Source organism: Rhodofomes roseus (assembly GCF_022264815.1).
Source record: "Rhodofomes roseus strain CIRM-BRFM 1785 chromosome Unknown C8Q71scaffold_69, whole genome shotgun sequence".
Lineage (NCBI taxonomy): Eukaryota > Fungi > Basidiomycota > Agaricomycetes > Polyporales > Fomitopsidaceae > Rhodofomes > Rhodofomes roseus.
In genome coordinates this window covers 1-10005 of record NW_025953025.1, presented here as the reverse complement: position 1 = coordinate 10005, position 10005 = coordinate 1, and the positions used below count along the sequence as shown (strand labels likewise).

At 60.3% G+C, this 10005-nt stretch overlaps 3 protein-coding genes across 3 annotated transcripts; 2 read left to right on the top strand and 1 right to left on the bottom strand.

Moving 5' to 3' along the window:
* The first annotated feature begins 95 nt into the window (after positions 1-95).
* On the top strand, positions 96-1877 carry C8Q71DRAFT_793227 (uncharacterized protein). Its single transcript, XM_047925458.1, has 7 exons — positions 96-513; positions 563-806; positions 871-888; positions 954-1186; positions 1238-1363; positions 1414-1570; positions 1618-1877. The coding sequence occupies exons 1-7, from the start codon at positions 283-285 to the stop codon at positions 1704-1706; spliced, it is 1098 nt and encodes a 365-aa protein (XP_047772233.1). The 5' UTR covers positions 96-282; the 3' UTR covers positions 1707-1877.
* Positions 1878-2480: 603 nt separating this feature from the next.
* C8Q71DRAFT_912260 (uncharacterized protein) lies at positions 2481-5756 on the bottom strand. Its single transcript, XM_047929189.1, has 7 exons — positions 5372-5756; positions 5111-5318; positions 5035-5052; positions 4116-4981; positions 3947-4069; positions 3148-3891; positions 2481-3093 (listed from the first exon to the last, which is right to left on the bottom strand). The coding sequence occupies exons 1-7, from the start codon at positions 5606-5608 to the stop codon at positions 2722-2724; spliced, it is 2568 nt and encodes an 855-aa protein (XP_047772232.1). The 5' UTR covers positions 5609-5756; the 3' UTR covers positions 2481-2721.
* Positions 5757-6402: 646 nt separating this feature from the next.
* Positions 6403-9981, top strand: C8Q71DRAFT_863913 (uncharacterized protein; the record flags this gene model as incomplete). Its single annotated transcript, XM_047928252.1, has 7 exons — positions 6403-6479; positions 6531-6609; positions 6677-7256; positions 7325-7743; positions 7801-8550; positions 8609-8797; positions 8856-9981. Coding segments are annotated over 7 exons (3220 nt in total), but the record flags the coding sequence as incomplete, so codon positions are not given.
* Positions 9982-10005: the final 24 nt, after the last annotated feature.

Sequence of the window (10005 nt, the reverse complement as noted above, 5' to 3'; positions counted from 1 at the left end):
ACCAGGTGCGCCCACAGTGGCTTCGGAACACGGCCCGCGGAACACGGTCATATGACGTGGCCAGCCATCTGTGCGACGCGCTCAGCGTCTAATTCGGACGGCCGGTGTGGCGTGCGCGCTTGACCTGGCTAGCATCCCGTCGGTCAGATTCTACCTCGCTCTTGACCGTTTCTCGCCTACGCGGCCTCGCTTCGATATCACTCTCTCTTCTCTCGTTGCAGCCCTTGTACCTGCACTCGACCTCAACATCTGCCACGTCGGACGAGCCGCCCACCGCCCAGCATGGTTGGCCCATGGACTTATGAAGACACGGGGAAGTACTATCGCGAGGCCGTCAAGCGTCGGCCCAGTTTTAGCGGTAGACGGGATATGTTACAGTTCACCGACCGGCTGCCGTCCACGGACGACTGGACATTACCGGTGCTCTTACAGTTGAACCGCACGTTGCGCGTGCTGTATAATGGGCCGTTCAACTGGGACGCTTTCAAGAAGATCGTCATGCAACATATCCTCGTACGTCTACATGATCTTTTGACCAGAACGTGTGATCTGACTTGTTCAGACGGACGATGTTCTTGATGCGCTCAAAGCGCTGCCCGAGGACGAGCAGATTCCGCACCTCGTGCAGCTAGTCCTTGACTGGGCTTGCTGGGACGCACCAAAGGAGGGCGCATGGCCGCGGGATCTCAGCATGCGGCGTTACTTTGTCAAATGGCGCAGGTGTGAGCCGTTCTACTTTGAGGCGGACACGCACACCGACGAGGACATGGAGCGGGCGGCGGACCTTTTCCTCGACATTTGGATGGGTCAGTCCCCGGGTTGTATACTAGTGTGCCCGCTAACCGTTCGGTGTACATTGTTGTTGCACAGCAAACGATCGACTGCACGGTACGTGCATGCTTGCGGTTTGTTTTGCCGCTTTGTGTTGACATACGGCGCACCCCTGCCTGAAGCGGCAACCCCAGTACAATTCGGCGAGGAGAAGGACTTCCCCGGCTTCACCGTGTACCGAGTGAGGGATGAGGCTGTCACTGACGCGGAGCGGCTTGCAGCAGCGCAATCGAAGGAGCTGTACCTGAACCTGCAAGCGCGAGGTTGGGCGCCTGAAAGGATGGATGAACCGCTCCAAGTTGGAGCGTCGGTTGCGCGGCCTGCAAAACTGCCTCCGCCCGCGGGCGACATTGTGGTGAGTTTCTCTTGATCTGCTCCTTACAACGCTCATGTGCTGGACGGCCAGATTTGCGGTCCCGGCATGTGCGCGCAATGCATCAAAAAGCGTTACCTTGAGTGCCGTGTCCCGCAAGATGGCGGAAAGCCTAGGTGCGTGGCATGCCGCGTACACAAGCTTGGATGCGAGCATAAGGTGCGCATCCTGTCCTCGCACGGTTACGGGGTACTCATAGAATCATACAGGGCAAAACTATGGATGCGCTCAAGAAACAGTCGCTAGAAGATGACTCGGACTCTCGTGAGGCGACACCGGACCCTAGTCAGCGTTCCCAAAGGTCAGGCTCGGAAAGCGTGGTCTCTGAGTCTAACAAGTCCGCGGCGTTGACGAACGCGTCTGCTGGTAAGTTGTCCTCCCCGCAGCTGCTGTCAAACTCAAGCTCTTTGTAGATTCCGTGCCCGGTCCTTCCGGTGGTCGCAAGCGCAAATCCCAAGGGTCGCGAGACAAGCAGAAGAAGGCGAAGCGTGCTCGGAAGTAGACAACTGTAGTACAGAGTATTGTCTTGAACATGTAGCATAGAGTATCCGTCTATCTTGGGCAGTGGCTGATGCGTTTGGTATACCACAATCGAAGGGACTTCTCCGCACCGCGCATAACGCAATGCAGTGTCGCGTCAGCGTACCACGGCGGCCATATGTGTATGTTGCACCATGTACCGAGGACGTCCTAGGGGATCCTGCGCACCCGCGCGAGATCCCCTGACAGTCATATGTATGTGTCGCACCACACACGCAAGACGTCACAGGGGATCCTGCGCACCTGCGCGAGATCCCCTCAGACACATATTGTATGTCTTACCACGCACGCAAGGTGTCACAGGGGATCCTGCGCACCCGCGCGAGATCCCCTGACAGTCATATGTGTATGTTGCACCACGCACTGAGGACGTCTCAGGGGATCCTGCGCACCCGCGCGAGATCCCCTGACAGCCATATGTATGTGTCGCACCATGTACTGAGGACGTTCCAGGGGATCCTGCGCACCCGCGCGAGATCCCCTGACAGCCATATGTATGTGTCGCACCATGTACTGAGGACGTTCCAGGGGATCCTGCGCACCCGCGCGAGATCCCCTGACAGCCATATTGTATGTCGCACCACGCACTGAGGACGTCTCAGGGGATCCTGCGCACCCGCGCGAGATCCCCTCAGACCCGTATGTATGCGCCGCACCATGTACTGAGGACGTTCCAGGGGATCCTGCGCACCCGCGCGAGATCCCCTGACATCCATATACACGGGGCACGCCAGCTGACATGGTACACGTTATGACATTGCAACAGTATGATACAGTACGACCTGGGTACACGGCAGCGACGACGAGCGAGCGAGAACAATACGAGTATGACAAGATATGCGCTGACGACACGCGACACGGTGCGATAGCGTTAGAGACCAGAAGACATGGGACGCAGCCCAGCAAGACACGGCGTTTGTGTATGTACATACTATCAAGACCAACCTTGTCCGTACAATCACACATCGCGAGCTGTCCTAGTCCTTGTGGACCGCCTTTTTGGCACCCGTGGTCTTGCGCGACGCTGAAGCTGTCGAGCCGCCGCCGCGTTGCTTCGGGGTCGGGGTGTCGGGCGCGAATGCGGCCATGTCGTCCTTTGACGATGACGCTGCGGCGTTCCTAGAACTCGACACTGTGGGATTTGAGGACGACCGCGCAGCGCCGCTCGAGGAAGAGGGAGCAGCCGCGTTCGAGGTCCTCGACGCGAGCATTTCGGTCTTCAGGTTGTTAATGGGCGTAGGCCTCGGCCCGTCGTATTTGGGGTACCACCCCGGCCGGCGCACCAGGTCCTCGGGCGGTTGGTGAGCTGGGACCTGCGGCTTGCTGGACGCAGCTTGCATCTTCGCAATCTTGTGTGAGAGCATCGTTAGTGGAATGATAATGAGTGCAAGGCGGATACATACGTGGTAGCCCACCGCGCTCTCCACCTCGTCCTCGATGCGGTCCCGGATCTGCTCCATCAGCTCCTTCCACCGCGTACCGAGCCAGCCCATCGTCACTACCGCGTTCCGATCGCCGTGCCACGGGGAACCGTGGTCGTCTGGCTCGCTGTCGTTCTGGACCGCCTCGGGCAGCTGCCCAAGGTCGCCCGCCCTACTCTTCCCTTTGCCGTCGACGACCTGCGGCTCATCGATATCCATCGCGTCTTCGGGAGCGTCGGGGCTGCTCGCCGCACCGGCAACTAAGGCGCGTAGGGGCTGGTCATCCTCGGAGTCAGAGTCGATGGTTATCGTCTCCCTTGCCTCGGCGCGCGTGCTCTTGTTGTCGGCCGTCTTCTGGGACGGCCCAGGCTTTGATGCGCGCGCCGATATCTTCGCCGATGACGGCTTGGCCTCCGGCGTGGCGTCGACTTTCTTGCGCTTGTTCGGCGTGGCCGTCGCCGATTTCGCCGACGTCCTGGAGACGGGTGCGGCGACCTTCGTCTTGGGCTTCGCAGCCGTCTTCGCCTTGCCGCTTTGTGGAGTGCGACTTACGATGTCGTCCTCGCCCGGGCTGTCCGACATTTCTTCGCTCGAAGAGACCGCCATCCGCTTGCGCGGGTTGATCTTTGAGGTCGTGGGGGCAGTGGTCGAGCGCGCGGGGGGAAGGTCAGCGTATCGACCGTGTTTCTGGTCGTTCACGTAGACGGCCTCTGCTTCGTAGTAGGTCTTCATAGTCTTTAATCAGTGTCCTAAACGGTTTTGCAGAGAGGTTTGTACTTACCTTAATGTCGCATGGAGATCTATGCCCGGTGATGCAGGCGACGCACCTGCGTCCGAGGCCGCGGATGACGCATTCGGTGGCGCCTCTCTTCTTGCACTGCGCACATCGCCACTTGCCCATGAACTGTAAGAGAGTTAGCGAAGTACGTGTTGTCGTAACAGAAACTCACCTTCGCGTGCACGTTGTCGTTCTTCTCAGTTGCGGGCATGAGAAGGGTCCACTGCCCTTCCCACTTGGGCGCAGAGTTGTCCACCTCCGGGTCCTCACGCTTGGGCACGGCCGACGCCTTGCCCTTGCCTGCTGCCCGTGCCTTCCGCGCCGAATTGCTGCTGATGCGTTTTCCCCCTCGGGCCTTCCCCTTGCCCTTGGGTCCGGTCGGCGATTCGTCGTCCTCGCTGTCGACGAGCTCGTCTGCCTCCTCCACCTCGACCTCGCTCTCATCTGCCTCCTCCACCTCGACCTCGCTCTCATCTGCCGCCTCGACCTCGACCTTGCCGTCAACAGGCGACGCGCTCGTATGGGGCAGGGCGGGTCGGTCTTCACGCTCCCGCGCCTCGTTGGCCTCGCGTGCGCGTTGCGCATACGGGTGGTGTTGCAGGCGGGCTGCATGGATGTCAGTCGTGGCGGGGCTTGCACGTCGTGCGAGGTATTCACCGGTCGCCTCGTCGTCGTCGTTGCGGTCATCGCGGTCCTCACCGTCCTCGCCCGGTTCAGTCTCCCCCGGCGCGTCCTCGACCAGCGCGTCACCGCCCGTCGCATCCTCAAGCTGCGCGTCGTCGCCCAGCACGTCCTCGACCTGCGCGTCGTCGCCCAGCGCGTCCTTTGCCCCATCCGCATCCTCGCCCGGCGCGTCCTCGACCTGCGCGTCACCGCCCGTCGCATCCTCAAGCTGCGCGTCGTCGCCCAGCACATCCTCGACCTGCGCGTCCACTGCCTCCCCCTCATCCGGAGCGGCGCTGTTGCGCGCAGGGCTGTCGGGGCGGTCGGACTCCGGTGAGACGCTGCGATCACTGTCGGGCTCAAGGACGTTGGAAACTGCACACACACGCATGTTAGCCCATAGATGAGTGCTACTATGCGCTACTCACTCCTCAACCGATCACCGGCTGTGAATCAACGTGTGATGAGCTAGTTGCGCGAAATGCGTCAATTGGGACGACTTACCTATCCATGGCATAAAGATGTTGAGGTGGGGCATGGTGAAGTCGTCGGTGATGGTTGAAGGGACAGCTTCGATTTTCATGTCGATGAGGACGCGCTGGAGAGTGCGCACCTCGCCTTCGCGGGTAGACCTCACATACTGCATGGCCGCCTCGACATAAGGCAGCCGGGTGATGGATACATTCTCGAGGACTGTGAACCAGTCATCGGTCTGTGGAATCATGTCAGTCAGGGCGGCGCTCGATGGGCCTGTGATTCACGCACGATGATGTGGTCCTGGATGACGACCTCGACGGCCTGGAGAGTCCACCGCTCGTCGACGAACGCCTTGATCAGCTTATTCAGCGCTTTCATCTCCTCGGGTTGCCATTCCAGTGCGTCCGGCGGATCCTCGCAGAAGAATGGGGTGACGGGTCGCTTGCCAGCCGCTGCGAGTCCGGAGTCCTTGTGGAACTTCTTCAAGGTCGCGCTAAGGTTTTGGAAAGTCAGGGTGCCGACCATGTTGTAGGAGGGGTTGCCAGATGAAAGAAGGAAGGGGGAGCGACAGAGTCAAGTGCCGCGCGCTGTCCTAAGTCCGAGACGCTCGGTGGTCGCGGCTCCCACGTAGCGGCGACGCGATCGGCCAATCGCCGATTGATCGAGAAGCGCTCTATCTTGATCTGCTGACCTCGGTGCGGTCCGAACATAATTGAATCTTACCGATTGGCAGGCGCAACTTCGGCACGAGGATCTGCAGGGATCGTCGATCAGCTACTGTGCAAGTGCGAGCGCGATGATGAGGTGCGAACGCGATGATGAGGTGCGAATGCAATGATGAAGTGTGAGCGCGATGATGAAGTGCGAGCAACATGGGAGTCGCTTCGCGTTTTGGTAATGAGAATGAAGCGGCGAGTTTGCGCGGTGCGCCATGTCGGCCTCGTGTTGCATCAGCCGAGCCTTGCGGTGGAGGCAGCGTTTGATGTCGGTAAATCAGTGCGTCGTGCGCTGCGCTGTCGATCTTCATGTAGTAGTACTCCTACCCCCTGTGCGCGCATATGTTGAGGTGTGAATGTCAGGACGGCCCAAAAAGGGATCTCGCGCGATCGCGCGACATCCCCCAGATCGATGTTTATTGAGTGCGCCCCGTACTCTCTGGGGTTTTTGCACGTGTGCGCGGTGCGGTCTATGTTGCGTCCGACTGGAACATTTGCGAGTTTTCTGATGTGTCCCTGCTTTCCAGAAAACCGCGCGTTCGGCATCATCACGCGCGCGGCCTCGCGGTCCCCTTTCCGAGCTCATGGTGGCCATGCTGCGTGATGCTCGTGGGTCCCTGGAAGGTGCGCTGTGCTCTCTCTGATCTTTTCCCCTCATCCGCGTCTGCGCACTTCACAGGGTTTGCTTGACAGTACTACCGCGCACTGCTCACAATGGCTTCGTCAAGTAGTCAAGCTGTGGCCGGGCCGTCGTCGACGGAACAGGAGATCGACCGAGCCCTGGAAGACCTGGGTGAGGATGCGTCGGAGGTGCGCTTCGCTTGCGCTGTGTGGTGCCGTTTCTACGCTGACATGGGCATGATGTACGTACTACCAGATTCTCGAGATGCAGACGGCCGCGCAGGAGATATACCTGGAGTACTCGCGCCAGATGTCGCAGGCCATGTATGGGTATGCGCTGTTACCGACGCTGGACATGTTCCAGACGGAGTGTAACTTGGTAAGTGTCCATAAAACGTTCAGCACGCGGTCCCTGGACACTCAAAACGTCGACGCATTGGTTGCGAACTTCAACACGAGTACGTACCAAAATCTACTGCATCCCCATCGGGTTGAGGTTGCGATTGCCGAGGAGGCGTTCGACTTCCCCGCGAACCAAGACTGGCACCATCCCGAACAACTGCCGTGGGTGAAGCTCAAGCCACGGGAGCTCGGCGCGGGGGAGCACAGCGACGCGCCGCGAACACACGCCGCGTACACGCTCATCGGGCAGCATCGGATCGAGGCGAGCAAGCAGATGCTCCAGTCGTACGTGGAGACCATGGCGAAAACCGATGCGGAGCTCGCCGCGATAGGAGAGAACAGTCCGAGGTCGAAGGGGTTGCGCACGAAGCGCGAAAAGCTGTACGACCGCCTTCGCAAGCACGGATGCTGGCTATGCGTCGTATATAAGTATGGTGAGTGCGCTGTCTGTGACGGCGGGGGCGTGTACGTGGTTGGACGCACGTTAACCTGCTTTGTTCAGGGTCGCTGGGCGACAGGAAAGCGGCGGAGTGGCATGCACAGAACAAGTCGTATCCGAGCAAGGGGGAGACGCCGGAGGAGCAAATGCGCCAGAACATGCGCGAATTGTACAAATGGCGATCCACCGGGTCGGCCAAGGACTTGCTTCAGGCGCACATCCGGCTAAGTACCATCGTCCACAACATCCGGCCACCAGGCACGTCCGGCAGCATGCTGCAGACGGCCCTCACGCACATGTACCGCAACCCCGCCATCCGGCATTTCCTGTGCTCACTCACGCCCATCCTCGACGCCTCGCTCCCTCTGTACAACGATGGGTCCGATCCCACGAAAACGCGGGGGTTCGGGCGTCATTACTACGACCGGTGCGCGCTGTTCGCCGTCAGCTCTTGGCGACGCGTGTTTGCGAAAGGAGGTGGGGTAAGTGCTCGGGCTGTCTGAGTGCGTTATGGGTGCTGATACCTGGTACACACCCAGATCACGCTCTTCGCGATGATGCGGATGCAGTGGGTTATGGGTGTCATCGGCTCCAAGGAGTCTTTCCACGGCATCAAAGAAGTCGAGGAGATCTGCGACGAATACGACAAGGCACGCGTGTCCAGGGATAGGTACCTGCGAATGAAGCAAGCCCCGCTCAACGCGTCCGAGAATGCTGCAGCCGACCGGAAGACGGAACTCGCGATGTACGCCGTCGCGCACGATTTGGACGAGGTGGATGGTGCGATTTCGTCGACGGTCGCCCGGTCGGCCGACCGTCTTCAGCGCGAGTACACGCGCGGCGCGCAGTTGCCCAACTACGAGCTATGGACCGACGAGATGCTAGACACCGTCGACCAGTTCGCGACCGACCACCTCGTGGATGCCGCCTCCCTCGGGGTGCGTTGCAAGCAGGGTTTCTCCATGATGAACCAATACAGCTCTGCGCTCATCAACCAGCTGCGGTTGAAGGCGGGGGGTGCGCTAGGTCAGGAGGACGATGATGAGGATCTGCTGGCGACGGAAGGAGACCCGCAGACGCCTCGGAGCAAGAAACGCGCTTGGGCTAAGAAACGCGTCAAGGCGCACAAGAAGCATATGGAACATGTCATTGGCCGTCTCGCATACGCGTACTACAACTGGACGGTGTTGGATGATGCTGAGTTCACGCCGGAGCTGCCGCTGTTGACGTGCCATGCCATCTCGCTGGTCGGCGCCCAGGTCGGGATGTACTCGCGAGGGTGGGAACGGGTGAGTGTGGTACCGTCATGGTGGTGTGCGTGTGGTGGCTCAAAGTCCCTATCTTCAGGTTGCGCACATGTTCGAACCGACGGCGTACTCACCGCATATCAATTCCAACGCGTCGGCGGCCACCAACACCAAGGACAAGGTTGAGGCAGACAAGACGCTCCATGCGCTGATGGCGACGGTCAATACGCCGTACCTCAAGACTGGCTCGGTCCGGGACTTCACGCAGTCCGACAGCGTTCATTGGGCAGTACGTGGTTTGCGCTCCCTACCTCTTTGTCTCTGTATGTTGATGGTTCGGTGTGCAGCTTGCGCGCGAATTCTTCGGCGATAGACACACCTTCGTCGCGTTGCTCCAGGACTGCTCTGGTAGCCCGCCGGCATCCGTCTCGATGTTCCGTGCCCTGACGCGGGACTCGCTCAGGATGACCTACATGCCGCTCACGCAGGACGTCCCCACTGTGGTATCCAAGGCGGCCAAGTTCACCGTGAAAGGCAACGGCAAGGGGAAGGGGAAGGCGAAGTCAGAGGAGAAGGCGCGCGCGGACTCCAGCGCCCTCGCGCAGGACCATGACAACGCTGTGAAGCAATTCGCGGTGTCGCCAGCAGGGACCGTCTTCCCCAAGCTGGACATCAGGCAGCACGTCAAGATGTTTTCGTCAAACCTCAGATGCGTCACCGACGCCATCGCGATGAAGACACCTGACCTCCTCCAGGACACCGGTATCAGTCTTGACACCCCCGCCATGCGTGCGCTCATGCACACGACAGCCAGCACGGCGGAGAAGAAGAGCGCCGCCCCCGCTGCGGCTGCCGGTAAGAAAGGGAACGCGTCTGCGGGCCCCGTCGCGGGATTCACCGCTGACATCGCTGAGGCGGACACCGTGGAGGGCGTGGGCAGCGTGACCGCTGCGGCTGTGCCCAAGGCTGCGACTCGCGTCTTGGTTCCAATGGTTGTCTACTTGCTGAACGAGGTCGCCATTGCGCAACTCCTGTACAACGACCCAGGGTCAAAGTGGTGGTCGAAGCCTATCGGCGAGTTCCGCGAGAAGTATCGTCTGCTCATGGACTCCTTTATCGACAGGAATGGGTCTCCGGATGCGAAACACGCCCACTTCCAGTGGTGGGACCTCGACAAGCCGAAGCCGGAGTGGGATGCGCACCCTGTCCCGCAGTGGTACGTGGACGGCGAACCGAATCCGCAGCTCCTTCTGTGGAAGAAAGGGCTGGACCAGATGGGTCTCGTCCTTACCAAGCAGAAGAACGGTCCTGGCACCCCATGGCAGAAGGGAAGCGGCGCGGCCGGTGGCAGCGGCGGCGACAAGCCTGGCGATACGGCCGACAACGCCATGGACGTTGACGAACTAGCGGACCCATCATCGTCGGCGCCAAAGGGAAAGGCGACTGGGAAGGCGAGACGAACGACGGCGGCCAGTCCTCCGAGTGCGCAGGCCGCGG

Excerpts from the sequence above, each read along its gene's own strand:
- C8Q71DRAFT_793227 (XM_047925458.1), top strand. The coding sequence starts at position 283 with ATGGTTGGCCCATGGACTTATGAAGACACGGGGAAGTACTATCGCGAG. Across the intron at positions 514-562 it reads TCGTCATGCAACATATCCTC|ACGGACGATGTTCTTGATGC; the intron begins GTACGTCTACAT and ends TGACTTGTTCAG. Across the intron at positions 1,187-1,237 it reads CGCCCGCGGGCGACATTGTG|ATTTGCGGTCCCGGCATGTG; the intron begins GTGAGTTTCTCT and ends CTGGACGGCCAG.
- C8Q71DRAFT_912260 (XM_047929189.1), bottom strand. The coding sequence starts at position 5,608 with ATGGTCGGCACCCTGACTTTCCAAAACCTTAGCGCGACCTTGAAGAAG. Across the intron at positions 4,070-4,115 it reads ACGACAACGTGCACGCGAAG|TTCATGGGCAAGTGGCGATG; the intron begins GTGAGTTTCTGT and ends ACTCTCTTACAG. Across the intron at positions 3,892-3,946 it reads GATCTCCATGCGACATTAAG|ACCTACTACGAAGCAGAGGC; the intron begins GTAAGTACAAAC and ends AAGACTATGAAG.